The 27,847-nt window shown below is 43.8% G+C and overlaps 1 protein-coding gene across 1 annotated transcript; it reads right to left on the bottom strand.

The window, feature by feature from the left end:
• Positions 1-627: 627 nt before the first annotated feature.
• On the bottom strand, positions 628-25,164 carry LOC111942324 (syntaxin-4-like). Its single transcript, XM_086872146.1, has 10 exons — positions 25,128-25,164; positions 24,745-24,819; positions 23,639-23,738; positions 22,006-22,080; positions 19,102-19,169; positions 14,370-14,478; positions 10,641-10,717; positions 6,149-6,286; positions 2,667-2,777; positions 628-1,159 (listed from the first exon to the last, which is right to left on the bottom strand). The coding sequence occupies exons 1-10, from the start codon at positions 25,155-25,157 to the stop codon at positions 1,076-1,078; spliced, it is 867 nt and encodes a 288-aa protein (XP_086728272.1). The 5' UTR covers positions 25,158-25,164; the 3' UTR covers positions 628-1,075.
• Positions 25,165-27,847: the final 2,683 nt, after the last annotated feature.

Genomic DNA, 27,847 nt, shown 5'->3' with positions numbered 1-27,847 from the left:
CCAGGCCCCGCCCCCTCGCCCAAGCCCCGCCCCCTCCGGGGGGGTGTCGAAATTTTGGGGGATTTGTGGATTTTTGGCGGGAATTTGGGGGGTTTTGGCGGGAAATTGGGGATTTTGGCGGGAAATTGGGGATTTTGGCGGGAAATTGGGGATTTTTGGCGGGAAATTGGGGATTTTGGCGGGAAATTGGGGAATTTTGGCGGGAAATTGGGGATTTTGGGCGGGAAATTGGGGATTTTTGGCGGGAATTTGGGGGTTTTGGGTGGGAATCTGAAGGTTTTGGGGGAATTTGGGGATTTTGGGGGGGGAATTTCGGGATTTGGGGCAGGAATTTGGGGATTTTTGGGAAAAAATTGGGGACTTTTGTGGGAATTTGGGAATTTTAGGGTGGAATTTTGGGATTTTTGGTTGAATTTGGAGATTTGGGGCGGGAATTTGGGAACTTTGGGGGGAATTTGGGATTTTTGGGGGGAAATTTGGGGATTTGGGGCGGGAATTTGGGAATTTTGGGGGGAATTCGGGTATTTTTGGTGTAATTTTGCGATTTTGGGCAGAAATTTGGGGATTCTGTGAAGAATTTGGGGATTTTTGGAAAATCAAAAAAATTTTGGCATTTCCAGAACAATATTTTTGGAAGGAATTTTGGATTTATTTTGGGTAAAATTCCGGGGATTTCCGTCCACTTCTGCGATTCGGGAATTCGAGGAGAGAACCCCGCCCCTTTTTGGGAATTTTTGGGATTTTTTGGGGATTTTTCCCGCGCTTTTTTGGGGCTTTTTTGGGGCTTTTTCGGCGTTTTGGAAGAGCCGCAGAACGCTTTACTCGGTGACGTCACCGCCAGCCAATCAGAACGGCGGGAGGGCGTGGTTTGATGATTGACAGCTGAACCGCTGAGGCGGCGCGGCTCCATGATTGACAGCTGAACAGCAGAGGGGGCGCGGCTCCATGATTGACATCTGAACCGACCAATCGCAGCCGCGCGCGGGCGGGAAATCCCCACCAGCCAATGGGATGCGCCGGAGGGCGGGGTTCGCGTTGATTGACAGCCGGCTCGGCCAATGGGGAGCGAGCGGCGCTACCCGGCGGCCACGGAGGCGGCGACTATCGCGATAACGACCAGAATCGTGACAGAGACGCAGGCGGCGAAGGCCAGGCGCTTCTGCGGACCAGTTTGGACCAGTTCGGACCAGTTTGGGGCCGCCTCCCAGTCCATCCCAGTCCCTCCCAGTTCAATCCCAGTCCATCCCAGTATAAACCAGTCCATCCCAGTCCATCCCAGTCCATCCCAGTCCATCCCAGTTCCCCTCCCAGTCCCCCCAGTCCATCCCAGTCCATCCCAGTCCATCCCAGTCCCCCCCAGTCCATCCCAGTCCATCCCAGTCCATCCCAGTCCATCCCAGTCCCTCCCAGTCCATCCCAGTCCATCCCAGTCCATTCCAGTCCCTCCCAGTCCCTCCCAGTCCCTCCCAGTCCATCCCAGTCCCATCCCAGTCCATCCCAGTCCATCCCAGTCCCCTCCCAGTTCCCCTCCCAGTCCATCCCAGTCCCTCCCAGTTCCATCCCAGTCCATCCCAGTTCAATCCCAGTCCATCCCAGTCCATCCCAGTCCATCCCAGTCCCTCCCAGTCCATCCCAGTCCATCCCAGTTTATCCCAGTCCCTCCCAGTCCATCCCAGTCCCTCCCAGTCCATCCCAGTTTATCCCAGTCCCTCCCAGTCCATCCCAGTCCCTCCCAGTCCCTCCCAGTCCATCCCAGTCCATCCCAGTCCATCCCAGTCCCTCCCAGTCCCTCCCAGTCCCTCCCAGTTTATCCCAGTTCCCATCCCAGTTCCCATCCCAGTCCATCCCAGTCCATCCCAGTTCCCTCCCAGTCCCTCCCAGTCCATCCCAGTCCCTCCCAGTCCATCCCAGTATATCCCAGTTCAATCCCAGTCCATCCCAGTCCATCCCAGTTCCCTCCCAGTCCATCCCAGTCCATCCCAGTCCATCCCAGTTCCCTCCCAGTCCCTCCCAGTTCAATCCCAGTCCATCCCAGTCCATCCCAGTCCATCCCAGTCCCTCCCAGTCCCTCCCAGTTCAATCCCAGTCCCTCCCAGTCCATCCCAGTCCATCCCAGTTCAATCCCAGTCCATCCCAGTTCCATCCCAGTCCCTCCCAGTCCCTCCCAGTCCCTCCCAGTTCAATCCCAGTCCATCCCAGTCCATCCCAGTTCCCTCCCAGTCCCTCCCAGTTCCCTCCCAGTTCAATCCCAGTCCATCCCAGTCCATCCCAGTCCCTCCCAGTCCCTCCCAGTTCAATCCCAGTCCCTCCCAGTCCATCCCAGTCCATCCCAGTTCAATCCCAGTCCATCCCAGTTCCCCTCCCAGTCCATCCCAGTCCATCCCAGTCCATCCCAGTCCATCCCAGTCCCTCCCAGTCCCTCCCAGTCTCTCCCAGTTCAATCCCAGTCCATCCCAGTCCATCCCAGTTCCCTCCCAGTTCAATCCCAGTCCCCTCCCAGTCCATCCCAGTCCATCCCAGTTTATCCCAGTCCCTCCCAGTCCATCCCAGTTTATCCCAGTCCATCCCAGTCCCTCCCAGTCCATCCCAGTTCAATCCCAGTTCCCTCCCAGTCCATCCCAGTCCCCCCCAGTCCCTCCCAGTCCCTCCCAGTATATCCCAGTTACCTTCCGCGCCCCCCGCTGGCTCCGCCCCGCCTGTCTGAGGTGGCCCCGCCCCTTTTCCAGCCGCGCCCCCGAGTCCTGCACGTGGCGCTCGATGCGGTCAATGAGCTCCCCCTGCACCAGTACGGACCAGTATAAACCAGTATAAACCAGTATAAACCAGTATAAACCAGTACAGACCAGTACGGACCAGTATGGACCAGTATAAACCAGTACAGACCAGTATAAACCAGTATAAACCAGTATAAACCAGTATAAACCAGTATAAACCAGTATGGACCAGTTTAAACCAGTACAGACCAGTATAAACCAGTACAGACCAGTATAAACCAGTATAAACCAGTATGGACCAGTATAAACCAGTATAATCCGGTATAAACCAGTATAAACCGGTATAAACCAGTATAAACCAGTATGGACCAGTATGGACCGGTATAAACCAGTATAAACCAGTATAAACCAGTATAAACCAGTATAAACCAGTATAAACCACTATGGATCCCCCCCAGGCCGTGATGAGCAGCACTGGGACCCTCCCAGTTTATCCCAGTTTGTCCCAGTTCATCCCAGTGCCATTTTTAACCCTTTAATCCCCATTTTTAACCCTTTAATCCCCATTTTTAACACAAAATCCCCATTTTTTGCCCCAAAATCTCCGTTTTTCACCCCAAAACCTCCGGGATTTTTGCTCCCAGTTCATCCCAGTCCCTCCCAGTCCCTCCCAGTCCATCCCAGTCCATCCCAGACCCTCCCAGTTCCCCCCAGTCCCATTTTTAACCCTTAAATCCCCATTTGGACCCCAAAATCTCCATTTTTCACCCCAAAACCGCCGGGTTTTTTGCTCCCCGTTTGTCCCAGTTCATCCCAGTCCCTCCCAGTTGCTCCCAGTCCATCCCAGCTTATCCCAGTCCATCCCAGTACCATTTTAACCCTTTAATCCCCACTTTTAACCCTTAAATCCCCATTTTTAACCCTTTAATCCCCATTTTGGACCCCAAAATCTCCATTTTTCACCCCAAAACCGCCGGGTTTTTTGCTCCCAGTTCCTCCCAGTCCCTCCCAGTCCATCCCAGTTCATCCCAGTCCATGCCAGTTCCATTTTAACCCTTAAATCCCCATTTTTAACCCTTAAATCCCCATTTTTAACCCTTTAATCCCCATTTTGGACCCCAAAATCTCCATTTTTCACCCCAAAACCTCCGGGGTTTTTGCTCCCAGTTTGTCCCAGTTTGTCCCAGTTTGTCCCAGTTCATCCCAGTTCATCCCAGTCCATCCCAGTGCCATTTTAACCCTTAAATCCCCATTTTTAACCCTTAAATTCCCAGTTTTTAACCCTTTAATCCCCATTTTTGGCCCCAAAATCTCCATTTTTCACCCCAAAACCTCCGGGTTTTTTGCTCCCAGTCCCTCCCAGTCCCTCCCAGTTTATCCCAGTCCATCCCAGTGCCTTTTAACCCTTAAATCCCCACTTTTAACCCTTAAATCCCCATTTTTAACCCTTTAATCCCCATTTTTAACCCTTAAATCCCCATTTTGGACCCCAAAATCTCCGTTTTTCACCCCAAAACCGCCGGGTTTTTTCCCCCCAGTCCCTCCCAGTCCCTCCCAGTCCATCCCAGTCCATCCCAGTCCATCCCAGTTTATCCCAGTCCCATTTTAACCCTTAAATCCCCACTTTTAACCCTTAAATCCCCATTTTTAACCCTTTAATCCCCATTTTTTAACACAAAATCCCCATTTTTTGCCCCAAAATCTCCATTTTTCACCCCAAAACCGCCGGGATTTTTGCTCCCAGTTCCTCCCAGTCCCTCCCAGTCCCTCCCAGTTTATCCCAGTCCATCCCAGTCCCATTTTAACCCTTAAATCCCCACTTTTAACCCTTAAATCCCCATTTTTAACCCTTTAATCCCCATTTTTTAACACAAAATCCCCATTTTTTGCCCCAAAATCTCCATTTTTCACCCCAAAACCGCCGGGATTTTTGCTCCCAGTTTGTCCCAGTCCCTCCCAGTCCATCCCAGTCCATCCCAGTGCCTTTTAACCCTTAAATCCCCACTTTTATCCCTTAAATCCCCATTTTTAACCCTTTAATCCCCATTTTTAACCCTTAAATCCCCATTTTGCCCCCAAAATCTCCGTTTTTCACCCCAAAACTGCCGGGTTTTTTGCTCCCAGTCCCTCCCAGTCCATCCCAGTCCATCCCAGTCCATCCCAGTCCCATTTTAACCCTTAAATCCCCACTTTTAACCCTTAAATCCCCATTTTTAACCCTTTAATCCCCATTTTTAACCCTTAAATCCCCATTTCTGACCCCAAAATCTCCGTTTTTCACCCCAAAACTGCCGGGTTTTTTGCTCCCAGTTCGTCCCAGTTCATCCCAGTCCATCCCAGTCCCTCCCAGTCCCTCCCAGTCCCTCCCAGTTCATCCCAGTCCCATTTTAACCCTTAAATCCCCACTTTTAACCCTTAAATCCCCATTTTTAACCCTTTAATCCCCATTTTTTAACACAAAATCCCCATTTTTTGCCCCAAAATCTCCATTTTTCACCCCAAAACCTCCGGGTTTATTGCTCCCAGTCCCTCCCAGTTTATCCCAGTCCATCCCAGTCCATCCCAGTCCCATTTTAACCCTTAAATCCCCATTTTTAACCCTTAAATCCCCATTTTTAACCCTTTAATCCCCATTTTTACCCCCAAAATCTCCATTTTTCACCCCAAAACCTCCGGGGTTATTGCTCCCAGTTCCTCCCAGTCCCTCCCAGTTCATCCCAGTCCATGCCAGTCCCATTTTAACCCTTAAATCCCCATTTTTAACCCTTAAATCCCCATTTTTAACCCTTTAATCCCCATTTTGGACCCCAAAATCTCCATTTTTCACCCCAAAACCTCCGGGGTTTTTGCTCCCAGTTTGTCCCAGTTTGTCCCAGTGCCTCCCAGTTCCCCCCCAGTTTATCCCAGTCCCATTTTAACCTTTTAATTTCCATTTTAACCCTTCAATCCCCATTTTTAACCCTTTAATCCCCATTTTGGCCCCAAAATCCCCATTTTTCACCCCAAAACTGCCGGGTTTTTTGCTCCCAGTTTGTCCCAGTTCCTCCCAGTCCCTCCCAGTTTATCCCAGTCCATGCCAGTCCCATTTTAACCCTTAAATCCCCATTTTTAACCCTTAAATCCCCATTTTTAACCCTTAAATCCCCATTTTTAACCCTTTAATCCCCATTTTGGCCCCAAAATCCCCATTTTTCACCCCAAAACCGCCGGGTTTTTTGCTCCCAGTTTGTCCCAGTCCATCCCAGTCCCTCCCAGTCCCTCCCAGTCCCTCCCAGTCCATCCCAGTCCATCCCAGACCCTCCCAGTTCCCCCCAGTCCCATTTTTAACCCTTAAATCCCCATTTGGACCCCAAAATCTCCATTTTTCACCCCAAAACCGCCGGGTTTTTTGCTCCCAGTTCCTCCCAGTTTGTCCCAGTTTGTCCCAGTCCCACCTGGGCCTCCACGGTGCCCCCCAGGAGCTGGAAGAGCTCCCCCAGTTCCCTCAGGCCCCGCTCCAGCCTCTGCAGCTCCCGGTGCCGCTCCCCGACCTCGTCCAGAGCCGCCCGGGCGGCGCGAGCCGAGCCCAAAACCTGACCCAAAATTATCCCGAATTATCCCAAAATTCACGGGAATTCCCAAAATTCCCGAATTCCCAAAAAAAACCCGGGGAAAAACGGCCCAAAAATGGGGAAAATCCGAGAAAAAATGGGGAAAAAAATCATAAAAATGACCCAAAAAATTCCAAATTATCCCCAAAAAATCCTGAAATTATCCCAAAATTATCCTGGAATTCCAGGAATTCCAGGAATTCCCGAATTCCCAAAAAAAACCCGGGGAAAAACGGCCCAAAAATGGGGAAAATAGGAGGAAAAATGGGGAAAAAATCATAAAAATGACCCCAAAAAATTCCGAATTATCCCCCAAAAATTCCAGATTTATCCCAAAATTATCCCGGAATTCCTGGAATTCCCAAAATTCCCAAATTCCCAAAAAAAACCCGGGGAAAAACGGCCCAAAAATGGGGAAAATAGGAGAAAAAATGGGGAAAAAATCATAAAAATTGACCCCAAAAAATTCCAAATTATCCCCAAAAAATTCTGGATTTATCCCAAAATTATCGCAAAATTCCAGGAATTCCCAAAATTCCCGAATTCCCAAAAAAAACCCGGGGAAAAACGGCCCAAAAATGGGGAAAATAGGAGAAAAAATGGGAAAAAAATCATAAAAATGACCCAAAAAATTCCAAATTATCCCCAAAAAATTCTGGATTTATCCCAAAATTATCCTGGAATTCCAGGAATTCCCAAAATTCCCGAATTCCCAAAAAAAACCCGGAAAAAAACGGCCCAAAAATGGGGAAAATAGGAGAAAAAATGGGGAAAAAAATCATAAAAATGACCCCAAAAATTCTGAATTAATCCCAAAAAATTCTGAAATTATCCCAAAATTATCCTGGAATTCCAGGAATTCCCAAAATTCCCGAATTCCCAAAAAAAACCCGGGGAAAAACGGCCCAAAAATGGGGAAAATCCGAGGAAAAATGGGGAAAAAAATCATAAAAATGACCCCAAAAATTCCAAATTATCCCCAAAAAATACTGAAATTATCCCAAAATTATCCTGGAATTCCAGGAATTTTTTGGAGTTCCCGGAATTCCCGAATTCCCAAAAAAAACCCGGGGAAAAACGGCCCAAAAATGGGGAAAATACGAGAAAAAATGGGAAAAAAAATCATAAAAATGACCCCAAAAAATTATGAATTAATCCCAAAAAATCCTGAAATTATCCCAAAATTATCCTGGAATTCCAGGAATTCCAGGAATTCCCGAATTCCCAAAAAAAACCCGGGGAAAAACGGCCCAAAAATGGGGAAAATAGGAGGAAAAATGGGAAAAAAAATCATAAAAATGACCCCAAAAAATTCCGAATTATCCCCAAAAAATTCCAGATTTATCCCAAAATTATCCCGAATTATCCCAAAATTCCGGGAATTCCCGAAATTCCCGAATTCCCAAAAAAAACCCGGGGAAAAACGGCCCAAAAATGGGGAAAATAGGAGGAAAAATGGGGAAAAAAATCATAAAAATGACCCCAAAAATTCCGAATTAATCCCAAAAAATTCTGAAATTATCCCAAAATTATCCCAAAATTCCAGGAATTCCCAAAATTCCCGAATTGCCAAAAAAAACCCGGGGAAAAACGGCCCAAAAATGGGGAAAATAGGAGGAAAAATGGGGAAAAAATCATAAAAATTACCCAAAAAATTATGAATTAATCCCAAAAAATTCCAGATTTATCCCAAAATTATCCCGAATTATCCCAAAATTCACGGGAATTCCCAAAATTCCCGAATTCCCAAAAAAAACCCGGGGAAAAACGGCCCAAAAATGGGGAAAATAGGAGGAAAAATGGGGAAAAAAATCATAAAAATGACCCAAAAAATTATGAATTAATCCCAAAAAATTCCTGATTTATCCCAAAATTATCCCGAATTATCCCAAAATTCCGGGAATTCCCAGAATTCCCGAATTCCCAAAAAAAACCCGGGGAAAAACGGCCCAAAAATGGGGAAAATCTGAGGAAAAATGGGGAAAAAATTCATAAAAATGACCCAAAAAATTCCAAATTATCCCCAAAAAATCCTGGATTTATCCCAAAATTATCCTGGAATTCCAGGAATTCCAGGAATTCCCGAATTCCCAAAAAAAACCCGGGGAAAAACGGCCCAAAAATGGGGAAAATACGAGAAAAAATGGGAAAAAAAATCATAAAAATGACCCCAAAAAATTCTGAATTAATCCCAAAAAATCCTGAAATTATCCCAAAATTATCCTGGAATTCCTGGAATTTTTTGGAGTTCCCAGAATTCCCGAATTCCCAAAAAACCCCGAGGAAAAACGGCCCAAAAATGGGGAAAATAGGAGGAAAAATGGGGGAAAAAATCATAAAAATGACCCCAAAAAATTATGAATTAATCCCAAAAAATCCTGAAATTATCCCAAAATTATCCTGGAATTCCTGGAATTTTTTGGAATTCCCGAAATTCCCGAATTCCCAAAAAAACCCCGGGGAAAAACGGCCCAAGAATGGGGAAAATAGGAGAAAAAATGGGGAAAAAAAATCATAAAAATGACCCCAAAAATTCCGAATTTTGGAGAAATTATTCCCAAAATTATCCCGAATTATCCCAAAATTCCAGGAATTCCCGAAATTCCCGAATTCCCCAAAAAAACCCGGGGAAAAACGGCCCAAAAATGGGGAAAATAGGAGAAAAAATGGGGAAAAAAAATCATAAAAATGACCCCAAAAAAACCCAAAATTCCCCAAAATCCCCCCAAAATCCAAAATTTCCCAAATCCCAAAAATTCCCCAAAAATCCTCCGAAAAATTCCCTAAAAATCCCCCAAAAATTCCCTAAAATCCCCCCCAAAAATTCAAAATATTCATCAAAAATCCCCAAAAAATCCCAAAAAAATTCCCAAAAAAATCCCCCAAAAATCCCCAAAAAAATAAAAAAAAATCCCAAAAATTCCCCAAATCCAAAAAAATCCCAAATTTTCCCAAAATCCCCCGAATTCTCCCCAAAAATCCTCCAAAAAAAGTAAAAAAAATCCTAAAAATCCCCTAAAAAATCCCCAAAAAAATCCCAAAAAAATCCCAAAAAAATCCAAAAAAATCCAAAAAATTCCAAAAAAATTCCCAAAAAATTCCTAAAATCACCAAAACCCCAAATTTTCCCAAAATCCCCCAAATTCTCCCCAAAAATCCTCCAAAAAAATAAAAAAAATCCAAAAAATCCCCCCAAAATCCCCCAAAAAATCCAAAAAAAATCCCAAAAAATTCCCAAAAAATTCCCAAAAATTCCCCAAAATCTCCAAAATCCCAAATTTTCCCAAATTCCCCCAAATTCTCCCCAAAAATCCTCAAAAAAAGTAAAAAAAATCCCAAAATCCCCTAAAAAATCCCAAAAAAAATCCAAAAAAAATCCAAAAAAATCCAAAAAATCCAAAAAATTCCCAAAAATTCCCCAAAATCCCCAAAATCCCAAATTTTCCCAAATTCCCCAAATTCCCCCCAAAATCCTCAAAAAAAATCCCAAAAAATTCCCAAAAAAATCCCAAAATAATAAAAAAATCCCCCCAAAAAATAAAAAAAATCCAAAAAATTCCAAAAAATTCCCAAAAAATTCCCAAAAAATCCCCAAAATCCCCAAAATCCCAAATTTTCCCAAAATCCCCCGAATTCCCCCCAAAATCCTATAAAAAATAAAAAAAAACCAAAAACCCCCAAAAAATTCCCAAAAAAACCCCCAAAAAACCCCCAAAAAATCAAAAAAAAATCAAAAAAAAATCCAAAAAATTCCCAAAAATTCCCCAAATCCCCAAAATCCCAAATTTTCCCAAAATCCCCCGAATTCTCCCCAAAAATCCTCAAAAAAATTAAAAAAGATCCCCAAAAAATTAAAAAAAACCAAAAAAAAATCCAAAAAAAATCCAAAAAAAATCCAAAAAAAATCCAAAAAATTCCCAAAAAATTCCCCAAATCCCCAAAATCCCAAATTTTCCCAAATTCCCCCGAATTCCCCCCAAAAATCCTCAAAAAAAGTAAAAAAAATCCCAAAATCCCCTAAAAAATCCCCAAAAAATAAAAAAAAACCAAAAAAAATCCCCCAAAAATCCAAAAAATCCAAAAAAATTCCCAAAAAATTCCCAAAAAATTCCTAAAATCACCAAAATCCCAAATTTTCCCAAAATCCCCCGAATTCTCCCCAAAAATCCTCAAAAAAATTAAAAAAGATCCCCAAAAAATTAAAAAAAAACCAAAAAAAATCCCAAAAAAATCCAAAAAAAATCCAAAAAAATCCAAAAAATTCCCAAAAATTCCCCAAAATCCCAAAAATCCCAAATTTTCCCAAATTCCCCCGAATTCCCCCCAAAATCCTCACGTTGCTGACGAAGATTTCGCTCTGGCCCGACTCCAGCATCAGCTCCAGCTCCTCCTCCGACAGCGGGGGGCTCCCGGCTGACCCCAAAAAACAGCAAAAATTGGGAAAAGAACCCCAAATTTGGGGAAAAAAACCCAAAATTTGGGAAAAGGAGCCAAAAATTGGGGAAGAGAACCCAAAATTTGGGAAAAAACCCTGAAAATTTGGGAAAAAAAACCAAAAATTGGGGAAAAAACCAACAGAAATTAGGAAAAAACCCTGAAAATTTGGGAAAAAACATCAAAATTTGGGGAAAAAACCCAAAACTTGGGAAAAAAACAACAAAAATTGGGAAAAAATCCCCAAAAATGGGGAAAAAACCCCAAAAATGGGGAAAAATACCCAAAAAATGGGGGAAAACCCCCAAAAATTTGGGAAAAAACCCCAAAATTTGGGAAGAAACCCCCAAAAATGGGGAAAAACCCCAAAATTGGGGAAAAAAACCCAAAAAATGGAGAAAAAACACCAAAATTTGAGAAAAGAACTCAAAATTTGGGATAAAAACAACAAAATTGGGGAAAAAACCCCAAAATTTGGGAAAAAAACCCCAAAATTTGGGAAAAAATCCCAAAATTTGGAATAAAAACAACAAAATCTGGGAAAAAACCCAAAATTTGGGAAAAAACCCCAAAATTGGGGAAAAAAACTCCAAAATTTTGGGAAAAAAACCCCAAAATTTGGGAAAAGGAGCCAAAAATTGGGGAAAAGAACCCCAAAATTTGGGAAAAAAACAACAAAAATTGGGAAAAAACCCGAAAAACTTGGGAAAAAAACCCCAAAAATTGGGAAAAAAACCCAAAAAATGGGGAAAAAACCCCAAAATTTGGGAAAAAAACCAAAAAATGGGGAAAAAACAACAAAATTTGGGAAAAGGAGCCAAAAAATGAGGAAAAAACCCCAAAATTTGGGAAAAGACCCCAAAAATTTGGGAAAAAAACCCAAAAAAATGGGGAAAAAACACAAAAAAAAGGGAAAAAAAGCAACAAGAATTGGGATTTTGGAGCCTCCCCTCCCCCCAATTTTTGGGGTTTTTACCCCAAATTTTTGGGATTTTTTTTCCCAAATTTTTTGGGATTTTTTTTCCCAAATTTTTGGGATTTTTTTTCCCAAATTTTTGGGATTTTTATTCCAAAATTTTTGGGATTTTTTCCCAAATTTTTGGGATTTTTTTCCCCAAATTTTTTTGATTTTTCCCGGATTTTTGAGGGATTTTTTTCCTGATTTTTTTTTGTATTTTTTCCAAATTTTTGGGGATTTTTTGGAGTTTTTTGGGACCCCCTGGAATTTTTTAGGATTTTCCCAGAATTTTTTAGGATTTTCCCAGAATTTTTTGGGGTCCCCAGGAATTTTTTGGGGTCCCCAGGAATTTTTTGGGGTCCCCTGGAATTTTTTAGGATTTTCCCAGAATTTTTTAGGATTTTCCCAGAATTTTTTTGGGGTCCCCAGGAATTTTTTGGGGTCCCCTGGAATTTTTTGGGGTCCCCTGGAATTTTTTTGGGACCCCCTGGAATTTTTTTGGAACCCTTAAAATTTTTTTCCCAATTTCCCAGAATTTTTTTGGGACTTCCTAAAATTTTTTGGGATTTTCCCAAATTTTTTTGGGACCCCCTGGAATTTTTCGGGACCCCCTGGAATTTTTTAGGATTTTCCCAGAATTTTTTAGGATTTTCCCAGAATTTTTTGGGATTTTCCCAAATTTTTTTGGGGTCCCCTGGAATTTTTTGGGGTCCCCAGGAATTTTTTGGGGTCCCCAGGAATTTTTTTGGGACCCCCTGGAATTTTTTAGGATTTTCCCAGAATTTTTTAGGATTTTCCCAGAATTTTTTAGGATTTTCCCAGAATTTTTTTGGGGTCCCCAGGAATTTTTTTGGGACTTCCTAAAATTTTTTGGGATTTTCCCAAATTTTTTTGGGGTCCCCAGGAATTTTTTGGGGATTTTCCCAAATTTTTTTGGGGTCCCCAGGAATTTTTTGGGGTCCCCAGGAATTTTTTTGGGGTCCCCAGGAATTTTTTGGGGTCCCCAGGAATTTTTTGGGGACCCCTGGAATTTTTTGGGACCCCCTGGAATTTTTTTGGGGTCCCCAGGAATTTTTTGGGACCCCCTGGAATTTTTTGGGACCCCCAGGAATTTTTTTGGGACCCCCAGGAATTTTTTGGGGTCCCCTGGAATTTTTTAGGATTTTCCCAGAATTTTTTAGGATTTTCCCAGAATTTTTTAGGATTTTCCCAGAATTTTTTGGGGTCCCCTGGAATTTTTTTGGGGTCCCCTGGAATTTTTTGGGGTCCCCAGGAATTTTTTGGGATTTTCCCAGAATTTTTTGGGGTCCCCAGGAATTTTTTAGGATTTTCCCAGAATTTTTTTGGATTTTCCCAGAATTTTTTTGGGACCCCCTGGAATTTTTTGGGGTCCCCAGGAATTTTTTGGGGTCCCCAGGAATTTTTTGGGGTCCCCAGGAATTTTTTAGGATTTTCCCAGAATTTTTTAAGATTTCCCAGAATTTTTTTGGGACCCCCTGGAATTTTTTAGGATTTTCCCAGAATTTTTTTGGGGTCCCCAGGAATTTTTTAGGATTTTCCCAGAATTTTTTGGGGTCCCCAGGAATTTTTTTGGGGTCCCCAGGAATTTTTTAGGATTTTCCAGGAATTTTTTTGGGGTCCCCAGGAATTTTTTGGGGTCCCCAGGAATTTTTTGGGGTCCCCTGGAATTTTTTGGGGTCCCCAGGAATTTTTTGGGATTTTCCCAAATTTTTTTGGGACCCCCTGGAATTTTTTAAGATTTTCCCAGAATTTTTTTGGGATCCCCTGGAATTTTTTGGGACCCCCAGGAATTTTTTGGGACCCCCTGGATTTTTTTAGGATTTTCCCAGAATTTTTTTTGATTTTCCCAGAATTTTTTGGGGTCCCCTGGAATTTTTTTGGGGTCCCCAGGAATTTTTTGGGGTCCCCAGGAATTTTTTAGGATTTCCCCAGAATTTTTTAGGATTTTCCCAGAATTTTTTTGGGGTCCCCAGGAATTTTTTTGGGGTCCCCAGGAATTTTTTTGGGACCCCCTGGAATTTTTTAGGATTTTCCCAGAATTTTTTAGGATTTTCCCAGAATTTTTTTGGGGTCCCCAGGAATTTTTTTGGGACCCCCTGGAATTTTTTTGGGACCCCCAGGAATTTTTTGGGGTCCCCAGGAATTTTTTGGGGTCCCCAGGAATTTTTTGGGGTCCCCTGGAATTTTTTGGGGTCCCCAGGAATTTTTTGGGATTTTCCCAGAATTTTTTAGGATTTTCCCAGAATTTTTTTGGGGTCCCCAGGAATTTTTTGGGGTCCCCCTGGAATTTTTTGGGGTCCCCAGGAATTTTTTAGGATTTTCCCAGAATTTTTTTGGGATCCCCTGGAATTTTTTGGGGTCCCCAGGAATTTTTTGGGACCCCAGGAATTTTTTGGGGTCCCCTGGAATTTTTTTGGGGTCCCCAGGAATTTTTTGGGGTCCCCAGGAATTTTTTGGGGTCCCCTGGAATTTTTTGGGGTCCCCAGGAATTTTTTAGGATTTTCCCAGAATTTTTTTGGGGCCCCCTGGAATTTTTTTAGGATTTTCCCAGAATTTTTCAGGATTTTCCCAGAATTTTTTTGGGGTCCCCAGGAATTTTTTGGGGTCCCCTGGAATTTTTTGGGGTCCCCTGGAATTTTTTGGGGTCCCCACCGATGTGGAGCTGGCGCCGGATCCGGTCGAGGCTGCGCTGGCGGTACCGGGCTTGGGCGGCCTGGAGGCGTCCGGTGACCCCCCAAAACTGCTGGGCCAGGAGCCCGTGCTGGGAGGGGAACCCCAAAATCAGAAAGAGGGACCCCAAAAACCCCAAAATCCCAAAAATTCCCCCAAAATTCCCAAAATTTCCCAAAAATTCCTGCGAAAATCGACCCAGGAATGACCAAAATCCAACCAAAATCTCCCTAAATCCACCCAAAATCCACCAAAATCACCCCAGAATCCCAACCCAGGAGCCCCAAAAGTTGTTGGGGACCCCAAAATGGGAAAGAGGGACCCCAAAAACCCCAAAATCCCAAAAATTCCCCCAAAATTCCCAAAATTTCCCCAAAATTCCCGCGAAAATCGACCCAGGAATGATCAAAATTGACCCAAAATCCACCAAAATCGCCCCAAAATCCCAACCCAGGAGCCCCAAAAGTTGTTGGGGACCCCAAAATGGGAAAGAGGGACCCCAAAAACCCCAAAATCCCAAAAATTCCCCCAAAATTCCCAAAAATTCCCGCGAAAATCGACCCAGGAATGACCAAAATCCAACCAAAATCTCCCTAAATCCACCCAAAATCCACCAAAATCACCCCAGAATCCCAACCCAGGACCCCCAAAAGTTGTTGGGGACCCCAAAATCAAAAAGAGGGACCCCAAAAACCCCAAAATCCCAAAAATTCCCCCAAAATTCCCAAAATTCCCCAAAATTCCCGCGAAAATCGACCCAGGAATGACCAAAATTGACCCAAAATGGCCCAAAATCCACACAAATCCACCCAAAATCCACCCAAAATCCCAACCCAGGAGCCCCAAAAGTTGTTGGGGACCCCAAAATCAGAAAGAGGGACCCCAAAAACCCCAAAATCCCAAAAATTCCCCCAAAATTCCCAAAATTCCCAAAAATTCCCGCGAAAATCGACCCAGGAATGACCAAAATCCAACCAAAATCTCCCTAAAATCGCCCCAAAATCCCCCAAAAATTCCCCCAAAAAATCCCAAAAAATCCCAAAATTTCCCAAAGATTCCCAAAATTCCCCAAAATCCCCAAAATTCCCAAAAATTCCCCCAAAATCCCCAAAAATTTCCCAAAAATTCCCCCAAAAAATCCCAAAAAATCCCAAAATTTCCCAAAGATTCCCAAAATTCCCCAAAATCCCAAAATTCCCCCAAAATTCCCCCAAAATTCCCCAAAAATTCCAAGAAAAATCCCCAAAAAATCCCCAAAATTCCCAAAAAATCCCAAAAAAATCCCAAAAAAATCCCCACAAAAATCCCAAAAATTCCCAAAAATTCCCCCAAAAAACCCCAAAAAATCCCAAAATTCCCCAAAATCCCCAAAATTCCCCAAAAATTCCCCCAAAATTCCCCAAATTCCCCCAAAATTCCCACGAAAATCGACCCAGGAATGACCAAAATTCACCCAAATCCACCCAAAATCCACCCAAATCACCCCAAAATCCCAACCCAGGAGCCCCAAAAGTTGTTGGGGACCCCAAAATCAAAAAGAGGGACCCCAAAAACCCCAAAATCCCAAAAATTCCCCCAAAATTCCCCAAAAAATCCCAAAATTCCCACGAAAATTGACCCAGGAATGATCAAAATTCACCCAAAATGGCCCAAAATCCACACAAATCCACCCAAAATCCACCCAAAATCCCAACCCAGGAGCCCCAAAAGTTGTTGGGGACCCCAAAATGGGAAAGAGGGACCCCAAAAACCCCAAAATCCCAAAAATTCCCCCAAAATTCCCAAAAAAATCCCAAAAAATTCCCCAAATTCCCCCAAATTTCCTCGAAAAATCCCAAAATCCCCCAAAATTTCCCCAAATCCCCTCAAAATCCCCCCAAAATTCCCAAAAAATGTCCCAAAAATCCCAAAAATTCCCCAAAAAATTCCCAAAAATCCCCAACCCCCCCAAAATTCCCAAAATTCCCCCAAAATTCCCCCAAAATCCCAAGAAAAATCCCAAAAAATCCCCCAAATTTCCCCAAAAAATCCCAAAAAATCCCAAAAAAATCCCCCAAAAACCCCAAAAATTCCCAAAATTCCCAAAAATTCTCAAAATTCCCAAAAATCCCCAAAATCCCCAAATTTCCCCAAAATTCCCCCAAAATTCCAAGAAAAGTCCCAAAAAATCCCCCTAAAATTCAAAAAATCCCCCCAAAAAATCTCAAAAAATCCCAAAAAATTCCCAAAAAATCCCAAAAAATTCCCAAAAAATCCCAAAATTCCCCAAAATCCCCAAAATCCCCAAAAAATCCCCCCAAAATTCCCAAAAATCCCCCAAAAATTTCCCAAAAAAACCCCAAAAAATCCCCCAAAAAATCCCCAAAAATTCCCAAAATTCCCAAAAAAATTCCAAAAAATTCCCAAAATTCCCAAAATTCCCCAAAATCCCCCAAATTCCCCCAAAATTCCAAGAAAAGTAAAAAAAAATCCCCCTAAAATTCAAAAAAAATCCCCAAAAATTCCCAAAAATTCCCCCAAAAAACCCCAAAAAATCCCAAAAAATCCAAAAATTCCCCAAAATCCCCAAAATTCCCCAAAAATTCCCCCAAAATTCCCCAAATTCCCAGAAATTCCCACGAAAATCGACCCAGGAATGACCAAAATCCAACCAAAATCTCCCTAAATCCACCCAAAATCCACCAAAATCACCCCAAAATCCCAACCCAGGAGCCCCAAAAGTTGATGGGGACCCCAAAATGGGAAAGAGGGACCCCAAAAACCCCAAAATCCCAAAAATTCCCCCAAAATTCCCAGAAATTCCAAAAAAAATCCCGCGAAAATCGACCCAGGAATGATCAAAATTCACCCAAATCCACCCAAAATCCACCAAAATCACCCCAGAATCCCAACCCAGGAGCCCCAAAGGTTGATGGGGACCCCAAAATCGGAAAGAGGGACCCCAAAAACCCCAAAATCACAAAAATTCCCCCAAATCCCCCAAAAATCCCCCAAATTTCCCCAAAAAATCCCAAAAATCCCAAAATCCCCCCCAAAATTCCCCAAAAATCCGAGAAAAGCCCCCAAAAAATCCCCACAAAATTCCCCAAAATCTCCCCAAATTTCCCCAAAAAATCCCTAAAATCCCCCCAAATTCCCAAAATTCCCCAAAATCCCAAAATTCCCCAAAATTCCCCCAAAATTCCAAGAAAAGTCCCAAAAAATCCCCCAAAAATTCAAAAAAAATCCCCAAAATTCCCCAAAAATTCCCAAAATTCCCAAAAATCCCCCAAAATCCAAAAAAATTCCCAAAAATTTCCCAAAAAAATCCCTAAAAAATCCCAAAAAAATCCCCCAAAATCCCAAAAATTCCCAAAATTCCCCAGAATTCCCAAAATTCCCCCAAAATTCCCCAAAAATCCCAAGAAAAATCCAAAAAAAAATCCCCCTAAAATTCAAAAAAAAACCCCAAAAATTCCCAAAAATTCCCCAAAATCCCCCAAATCCCCCAAATTCCCCCAAAATTCCCCCAAAATTCCCAAAAATCCCCCAAAAAATCAAATAAAATCCCCCAAAAATTTCCAAAAAAAATCCCAAAAAATCCAAAAAAAATCCCCAAAAAATCCCAAAATTTCCCCAAAAAATCCCAAAAAATCCCCCAAAAATTCCCCAAAAATTCCCAAAATTCCCCAAAAAATTCCCAAAAATTCCCAAAATCCCCAAAATTCCCCAATATCCCCCAAAATCCCCCAAAATTCCCCCAAAATTCCAAGAAAAGTAAAAAAAAATCCCCCCAAAAATTCAAAAAAATTCCCCAAAATTCCCAAAAAATCCCCAAAAAATCCCAAAAAATCCCAAAAAATTTCCCAAAAAAATCCCAAAAAATCCCAAAAATTCCCAAAATCCCCAAAATCCCCCAAATTCCCCCAAAATTCCCCCAAAATTCCAAGAAAAGTAAAAAAAAATCCCCCCAAAAATTCAAAAAAAAATCCCCAAAAAATCCCAAAAATTTCCCAAAAAAATCCCAAAAAATCCCAAAAAAATCCCCAAAAATTCCCAAAATTCCCAAAAAAATTCCCAAAAATTCCCAAAAATCCCCCAAATTCCCCAAAATCCCCAAAATCCCCCAAATTCCCCCAAAATTCCCCCAAAATTCTCAAAAATCCCCCAAAAAATCCAAAAAAATTCCCCAAAAATTTCCCAAAAAAATCCCAAAAAATCCAAAAAAAATCCCCAAAAAATTCCCAAAAATTCCCAAAATTATCCCAAAATTCCCCAAAAATCCCAAGAAAAATCCCAAAAAATTCCCAAAAAATTCCAAAAAAATCCCAAAAATTCCCAAAATTCCCAAAATTCCCCAAATTTCCCCAAAATTCCCCCAAAATTCCAAGAAAAGTCCCAAAAAATCCCCCTAAAATTCAAAAAATCCCCCCAAAAAATCTCAAAAAATCCCAAAAAATTCCCAAAAAATCCCAAAAAATTCCCAAAAAATCCCAAAAAATCCCCAAAAATTCCCAAAATTCCCCAAAATCCCCAAAAAATCCCCCCAAAATTCCCAAAAATCCCCCCAAAAATCCCAAAAAATCCCAAAAAATCCCCCAAAAATTTCCCAAAAAAATCCCAAAAAATCCAAAAAAAATCCCCAAAAAATCCCAAAATTTCCCAAAAAATTCCCCAAAAATTCCTAAAAATTCCCAAAATTCCCCAAATTCCCCCAAAATCCCCCCAGCCCCACCTGGGTGCGCCGCACTCGGGCTCCGAAGGAATTCGGGTTCTCTTCGTCCTCCTTGGACGGTTCCAGCCCTGGGAACACCAAAAATGGGGAAAAAAACCCCAAATTTGGGAAAAGGAACCAAAAATTGGGAAAAAAACCCAAAAATTTGGGATCTGGAACCCCAAAAATGGGGAAAGAACCCCAAAATTTGGGAAAAACCCCAAAAATTTGGGAAAAGGAAACAAAAAATGGGGAAAAAACCCCAAAATTTGGGAAAAGGAGCCCAAAAATGGGGAAAAAAACACAAAATTTGGGGATAAAACCCCAAAATTTGGGATCTGGGACCCCAAAATTGGGAAAAAAACCCCAAAATTTGGGGAAAAAGCCCCAAAAAATGGGGAAAAAACCCCAAAATTTGGGAAAAAAACCCCAAAATTTGGGAAAAGAAAACAAAAAATGGGGAAAAAACCCCAAAATTTGGGAAAAGGAGCCCAAAAATGGGGAAAACCCCCCAAATTTGGGAAAAAAACCCCAAAATTTGGGATCTGGGACCCCAAAAATGGGAAAAAAACCCCAAAATTTGGGATCTGGGACCCCAAAAATGGGAAAAAAACCCCAAAATTTGGGGGAAAAGCCCCAAAAAATGGGAAAAAAACCCCAAATTTGGGAAAAAAATCCAAAAATTGGGGAAAAAACCCCAAAATTTGGAGAAAAAACCCAAAAATTTGGGGAAAAAAACCCCAAAATTTGGGATCTGGGACCCCAAAAATGGGGAAAAAACCCCAAAATTTGGGAAAAAAACCCAAAAATTGGGAAAAAGAAACAAAAAATGGGGAAAAAAACCCCAAAATTTGGGGGAAAAAAACCAAAAATGGGGAAAAAACCCCAAAAAATGGGGGAAAAACCCCAAAATTTGGGGAAAAAAACCCAAAATTTGGGATCTGGGACCACAAAAATGGGGAAAAACCCCAAAATGGGGAAAAAAACCCAAAATTTGGGAAAAAACCCCAAATTTAGGAAAAAAACCCCAAAATTTGGGAAAAGGAGCCAAAAATTGAAGAAAAAACCCCAAAATTTGGGATTTAAAACCTCAAAAAAGGGGAAAAAACCCCAAAATTTGGGATCTGGGACCCCAAAAATGGGGAAAAAAACCCAAAATTTGGGAAAAAACCCCAAAATTTGGGGATAAAACCCCAAAATTTGGGATCTGAGACCCAAAAATGGGGAAAAAACCCCCAAAATTGGGAAAAGGAACCAAAAAATGGGGGAAAACCCCCAAAAATTGGGAAAAGGAAACAAAAAATGGGGAAAAAAACCCAAAATTTGGGAAAAGAAACAAAAAATGGGGAAAAAACCCCAAAATTTGGGAAAAGGAAACAAAAAAATGGGGAAAAAACCCCAAAATTTGGGAAAAGGAACCAAAAATTGGGGAAAAAAACCCAAAAATGGGGAAAAAACCCCAAAATTTGGGAAAAGGAACCAAAAATTGGGGAAAAGAACCCAAAAATGGGGAAAAAACCCCAAAATTTGGGAAAAGGAAACAAAAATTGGGGAAAAAAACCCAAAATTTGGGATTTGGAACTCCAAAAATGGGGAAAAAAGCCCAAAATTTGGGGAAAAAACCCCAAAATTGGGGAAAAAAACCCCCAAAATTTGGGAAAAAACCCCAAAATTTGGGATCTGAGACCCCAAAAAATGGGAAAAAACCCCAAAAATGGGGAAAAGGACCCAAAAAATGGGATTTAAAACCCAAAAAATTGGGGAAAAAACCCAAAATTTGGGAAAAAAACCCAAAAAATGGGGAAAAAACCCAAAAATGGGGAAAAACCCCCAAAATTTGGGATCTGAGACCCCAAAAATGGGGAAAAAACCCCAAAATTTGGGAGAAGGAAACGAAAATTAGGGAAAAAAACCCAAAATTCGGGAAAAAACCCAAAATTTGGGAAAAACCCCCAAAATTTGGGATCTGGGACCTCAAAAATGGGGAAAAAAGACCCCAAAAATTGGGAAATTTGGGGATTTTGGGAATTTTGGGGTTTTTTGGGTGATTTTGGGGTGTTTTGGGTGAATTTGGGGGGATTTTGGGGTGATTTTGGGTGATTTTGGGTGATTTTTGGGGTGTTTTTTGGGAATTTTGGGGATTGTTTTGGGTTTTTGGGGTGATTTTGGGGTGATTTTGGGGGTTTTTGGGTGATTTGGGGGGTTTTTTTGGGTGTTTTTGGGATATTTTGGGGATTTTTGGGGGGTTTTTTGGGGTGTTTTTAAGAGATTTTGGGGCTTTTTTGGATATTTTGGGTGGCTTTGGGGTGTTTTTGGGGAATTCTGGGGAATTTTGGGGATTTTTTGGTGGTTTTGGGGTGATTTGGGGGATTTTTGTGGGTTTTTTTGGGGTTTTGGGGTGATTTTGGGGAATTTTGGGGATTTTTCGGGGGTTTTTTGGGTGGTTTTGGGTGGTTTTGGGATATTTTGGGTGTTTTGGGGGTTTTGGGGATTTTTGGGGTGTTTTTGGGGTGTTTTGGGTGATTTTGGGTGATTTTGGGATTTTTATGGGATTTTTTTGGGGGGGTTTTGGGATATTTTGGGGTTTTTTGGGCTGTTTTGGGGTGATTTTGGGGTGGTTTTGGGGTGTTTTGGGTGATTTTGGGGGTGATTTTGGGGTTTTTTGGGTTTTTTGGGGTGATTTTGGCTGATTTTTGGGTGATTTTGGGTGATTTTGGGTGGATTTTTGGGTGATTTTTGGGTGATTTTGGGGTGTTTTGGGGTTATTTTGGGGTGATTTTGGGATATTTTTGGGGTGATTTTGGGATATTTTTGGGGTGATTCTGGGTGTTTTGGGCTGTTTTGGGCTGTTTTGGGCTGGTTTTGGGTGATTTTGGGGTGTTTTGGGGTGTTTTTGGGGTGTTTTTGGGGTGTTTTTGGGGGTACCTCTCAGCCCCCCCCGGATTTCCCGCGTCAGTTCCTGGATCTCGTCCCGGAGTCGCTGCAGATCCTGCTGGAGCTCTGGGGGCCAAAAATCACCCAAAAACACCCAAAATCACCCCAAAATTACCCCAAAAACACCCAAAATCACCCCAAAATTACCCAAAATCCACCCAAAATCCACCCAAAATCAACCCAAAATCACCCAAAATCCACCCAAAATCAACCCAAAATCCACCCAAAATCACCCAAAATCCACCCAAAATCACCCAAAATCCACCCAAAATCACCCAAAATCACCCCAAAATCCCCCAAAATCACCCAAAATCCACCCAAAATCACCCAAAATCACCCCAAATCCACCCAAAATCACCCAAAATCCACCCAAAATCACCCAAAATCACCCAAAATCACCCAAAATCACCCCAAAATCACCCCAAAATCACCCAAAATTCACCCCAAAATTACCCAAAATCACCCAAAATCACCCAAAATCACCCAAATCCACCCAAAATCACCCCAAAATCACCCAAAATCCACCCAAAATCACCCAAAATCACCCAAAATCACCCAAAATCACCCCAAAATCACCCCAAAATCACCCAAAATCCACCCAAAATCACCCAAAATCCACCCAAAATCACCCAAAATCACCCCAAAATCACCCAAAATCACCCAAAATTCACCCAAAATTCCCAAAATTCCCCCAAAATTCCCAGAATTCCCCCAGAATTCCCAAAATTCCCCCCAAAATTCCCCCAAAATTCCCAGAATTCCCAGAATTCCCAGGATTTTTCCCAGAATTCCCAGAATTCCTGGGATTTTTCCCCGAATTCCCCCAGAATTCCCAGAATTTTCCCGAATTCCCGGGATTTTTCCCCAAATTACCCCAGAATTCCCCCAGAATTCCCAAAATTCCCCCAGAATTCCCAGGATTTTTTCCCAGAATTCCTGGGATTTTCCCCGAATTCCCAGAATTCCCCAGAATTCCCGGGATTTCCCCCAGAATTCCCCCCAAAATTCCCTCAGAATTCCTAGAATTCCCCAGAATCCCCCCAGAATTCCCGGTTTTTTCCCAGAATTCCCGTTTTTTTCCCAGAATTCCCATTTTTTCCCCAGAATTCCTGGTTTTTTCCCAGAATTCCCGTGATATTTCCCAGAATTCCCGGGTTTTTTTCCCAGAATTCCCAGAATTCCCGTGATATTTCCCAGAATTCCCGGTTTTTTCCCAGAATTCCCGTTTTTTTTTCCCAGAATTCCCAGAATTCCCAGTTTTTTTTCCCAGAATTCCCGGTTTTTTCCCAGATTTCCCAGAATTCCCATGATTTTTCCCAGAATTCCCGTTTTTTCCCCAGAATTCCCGGTTTTTTTCCCAGAATTCCCGTTTTTTTTCCCAGAATTTCCGTTTTTTTTCCCAGAATTCCCGGTGTTTTTCCCAGAATTCCCAGAATTCCCGGTTTTTTTTCCCAGAATTCCCAGAATTCCCGGGTTTTTTCCCAGAATTCCCGGGTTTTTTTCCCAGATTTCCCAGAATTCCCGTTTTTTTTCCCAGAATTCCCGGTTTTTTCCCATAATTCCCGGTTTTTTTCCCAGAATTCCCGGTGTTTTTCCCCTCCCCCTCTCTCTCTGTGTCTCTCACCGGGTGGGGGGAGGGGCGTTCCCAGCGCCCTCTCCTGGAGCTGCTCCAGCGCCGCCGCCCGCAGCTCCAGAGCCCCCAGCCCCCGGCGCACCCCCCGCGCCTGCGTCGCGATATATCGCGATAGGAACGCGTCATGTCACGATAGAGACACGTCATGTCACGATATGGACTCGTCATGTCGCGATATGAACATGTCATGTCGGGATAGGGACACGTCATGTCGCGATATGGACTCCTTATATCGCGATATCAAGGGGTTATATCGCGATATCGAGGGGTCATGTCGTGATATCGAGGGGTTATATCACGATATCGAGGGGTTCTGTCGCAATATCGAGGGTTTATGTCGCGATATCGAGGGGTTATATCGCGATATGAACCCATTAGGTTGCGATATCGAGGGGTTATGTCGCGATATCGAGGGGCCATGTCGCGATATCGAGGGGTGCTGTCGCAATATCGAGGGGTTATGTCGCGATATCGAGGGGCTCTGTCGCGACGGGGGCGCCTCCAATCACGACGTGAACCCCGACCCCGTCACCAACAGCCCGATGCAAATGAGATGCAAATGAGACACAAATGAGGTGCAAACAAGAGGTAAACGAGATGCAAATGAGATGCAAACGATATGCAAATGAGAGACAAGACGTGACACAAATGAGATGCGAACGACGCGCAAGCACGACGCAAACATGGCGCGGCTGATATGCAAATGAGATGCAAATGCAAGATGTGACGCAAACAGGACACAATGAGATGCAAATGAGATGTAAACGAGATGCAACAACGGCACAAATGATATGCAAATGATATGCAAGCGACACGCAAATGAAATGGAAACGCGACACAAACGTGGCAGAAGTTATATGCAAATTAGACGCAAATGAGATGCCAATGAGATGGAAACGAGATGCAACCACGGCACAAATGAGATGCAAGTGAGATGCAAGCGACATGCAAATGAGATGCGAACGCGACACAAACGTGGCACAAATTGTATGCAAATTAGATGCAAGCGACATGCAAATGAGATGCGAATGCGACCCAAACACGACGTAAATGAGATGCAAATGAGATGCAAACGCGAGGGGCGTGGCCGCACCCACCTGACTCAGGGCGGGGTCCCCGGGGGGGCGGAGCCTCGCTCGCCCCTCCCCCCCCTCCGAGTCCGAGTCCGAGTCCTGAGGGGGAGGAGCCAAAAATTGGCGCCAAATCCCCGGATTTTGGCGGGAGGGGGGGCCCCGACCTCACTTCCGGTTCCTCCCCCCACTTCCGGTCCCGCCCCTCCCCCCTTGCTTCTTTTTAGGGGGTCCCAGCTCCAACTTCCGGGATAATTTTTCCCGGTTTTTGGGGTTTCTCCCCATTTTTGGGGCTCCCGGTTCCGTTTTTGGGGTGTTTGAGCCGTTTTTGGGGCGTTTTTCCCGGTTTTGGGGCGTTTTTCCCGGTTTTGGGGCGTTTTTCCCGGTTTTTTGGGGGAGGGGGTTCTCGCCTGGTGAAGTTCCCGCGTCCGGTCCCTCATGGCGGCGAACCGGAAGCGACGGCGCCGCGCAGGCGCAGAAAAGACGCGAGAAACCATCGAGAGGGAGCCGCTCTGGCCGCCAAAACCATAGAGAGGAGCGGCGAGTCCTCCAGAACCACAGAGAGGGACCGGAAGTCCTCCAAAACCATAGAGAAAACCCGGAAGTCATCTAGAACCATAGAGAAAGCAGGAAGTCCTCCAAAAACCATAGAGAGTGATCAGAAGTCCTCCAAAACCATAGAGAAAAGCCGGAAGCAGCCTAGAACAATAGAGAAAGCAGGAAGTCCTCCAAAAACCATAGAGAGGGACCGGAAGTCGGCTCTGAAACCATAGAGAGGAACCGGAAGTCCTCCAAAAAACCCATGGAGACCAAGCGGAATTCCGGGATTTTGATTGGTCGGTTCTGGATGAGGGAGGCGGAGCCAGCGAGGGAAGGGGGCGTGGCCGGGCGGTGCCACTTCCGGGGTCCGGCGGGAGCGGCGCGGAGGCGCCGGGGGGGGGTAAGGGGGGGGGGGAGGGGTCGTCATGGCAACCGCGACCCCCGGGGGGGGAGGGGGGGATGGGAGGGGGCACTGGGGGTGGGGGAGGGGCGGAATTGGTTGGGGGGGGGGGGGTCCCGGGTTTTGTTTTTGCGGTTTTGGGGCTTTTTGGGGGGATTTGGGGGAGATTTTGGGGATTTTTGAGTGAATTTTGGGTCTCTTTGAGTGAATTTTGGGTCCCTTTGAGTGGATTTTGGGACCCCCTGGGTGAATTTTGGGTGAATTCTGGGTCCCTTTGAGTGGATTTTGGGTTCTTTTGAGTGGATTTTGGGTCCCTTTGAGTGAATTTTGGGTTTCTCTGGGTGAATTTTGGGTCCCTTTGAGTGGATTTTGGGTGTTTCTGGGTGGATTTTGGGTCCATTTGAGTGGATTTTGGGTCTCTTTGAGTGGATTTTGGGTCCCTTTGAGTGGATTTTGGGTCCCTTTGAGCGAATTTTGTGTCTCTTTCAGTGGATTTTGGGACCCCCTGGGTGAATTTTGAGTGAATTTTGGGTCCCTTTGAGTGGATTTTGGGTCCCTTTGAGTGAATTTTGGGTCTCTCTGGGTGAATTTTGGGTCCCTTTGAGTGAATTTTGGGTGTTTCTGGGTAAATTTTGGGTCCCTTTGAGTGGATTTTGGGACCCCCTGGGTGAATTTTGGGTCCCTTTGAGTGAATTTTGGGTCCATTTGAGCAGATTTTTGGTCCATTTGAGCAGATTTTGGGTCCCTTTGAGTGGATTTTGGGACCCCCTGGGTGAATTTTGGGTCCCTTTGAGTGGATTTTGGGACCCCCTGGGTGAATTTTGGGTCCATTTGAGCAGATTTTGGGTCCTTTTGAGTGAATTTTGGGTCCCTCTGAGTGAATTTTGGATCCCTTTGAGTGAATTTTGGGTTCTTTTGAGTGGATTTTGGGTTCCTTTGAGCAGATTTTGGGTCCATTTGAGTGAATTTTGGGTCTCTCTGGGTGAATTTTGGGTCCCTTTGAGTGAATTTTGGGACCCCCTGGGTGAATTTTGGGTCCCTTTGAGTGAATTTTGGGTCCCTCTGAGTGATTTTTGGGTCTCTTTGAGGTGATTTTGGGTCTCCCCGGGTCTCTCTGGGTGGATTTTGGGACCCCTTGGGCCACTTTGAGTGGATTTTGGGTCCCTTTGAGTGGATTTTGGGTCCCTTTGAGCGAATTTTGTGTCTCTTTCAGTGGATTTTGGGACCCCCTGGGTGAATTTTGAGTGAATTTTGGGTCCCTTTGAGTGGATTTTGGGTCCCTTTGAGTGAATTTTGGGTCTCTCTGGGTGAATTTTGGGTCCCTTTGAGTGAATTTTGGGTGTTTCTGGGTAAATTTTGGGTCCCTTTGAGTGGATTTTGGGACCCCCTGGGTGAATTTTGGGTCCCTTTGAGTGAATTTTGGGTCCATTTGAGCAGATTTTTGGTCCATTTGAGCAGATTTTGGGTCCCTTTGAGTGGATTTTGGGACCCCCTGGGTGAATTTTGGGTCCCTTTGAGTGGATTTTGGGACCCCCTGGGTGAATTTTGGGTCCATTTGAGCAGATTTTGGGTCCTTTTGAGTGAATTTTGGGTCCCTCTGAGTGAATTTTGGATCCCTTTGAGTGAATTTTGGGTTCTTTTGAGTGGATTTTGGGTTCCTTTGAGCAGATTTTGGGTCCATTTGAGTGAATTTTGGGTCTCTCTGGGTGAATTTTGGGTCCCTTTGAGTGAATTTTGGGACCCCCTGGGTGAATTTTGGGTCCCTTTGAGTGAATTTTGGGTCCCTCTGAGTGATTTTTGGGTCTCTTTGAGGTGATTTTGGGTCTCCCCGGGTCTCTCTGGGTGGATTTTGGGACCCCTTGGGCCACTTTGAGTGGATTTTGGGTCCCTTTGAGTGGATTTTGGGTCCCTTTGAGTGAATTTTGGGACCCCCTGGGTCCCTTTGAGTGAATTTTGGGTCCATTTGAGTGAATTTTGGGTCTCTCTGGGTGGATTTTGGGTCCATTTGAGCAGATTTTGGGTCCATTTGAGCAGATTTTGGGTCCATTTCAGTGAATTTTGGGTCCATTTGAGCAGATTTTTCACCCCTCTCCGGTGATTTCTGTCTCTCACCTGTGCCAGGTGCGATGTCGGAGCCCGACCCCGCCCCCGAGGACCCCCCCGGAGCCCCCCGGGACCCCCTGGGTGAAT

Source organism: Cyanistes caeruleus, chromosome 39, assembly GCF_971803275.1.
Source record: "Cyanistes caeruleus chromosome 39, bCyaCae1.hap1.1, whole genome shotgun sequence".
NCBI classification, from domain to species: Eukaryota; Metazoa; Chordata; class Aves; order Passeriformes; family Paridae; genus Cyanistes; species Cyanistes caeruleus.
The sequence above is the reverse complement of the archived record's forward strand: the minus strand, read 5'-3'. Positions and strand labels throughout refer to the sequence as shown.

Coding starts and splice junctions, on each gene's coding strand:
- LOC111942324 (XM_086872146.1), bottom strand. CDS start 25,157: ATGAGGGACCGGACGCGGGAACTTCACCAG. Junction 10,718..14,369: donor CCGGCGCCAGCTCCACATCG/GTGGGGACCCCA, acceptor TTTTGGGGTCAG/CCGGGAGCCCCCCGCTGTCG. Junction 1,160..2,666: donor GCCAGCGGGGGGCGCGGAAG/GTAACTGGGATA, acceptor ACTGGTCCGCAG/AAGCGCCTGGCCTTCGCCGC.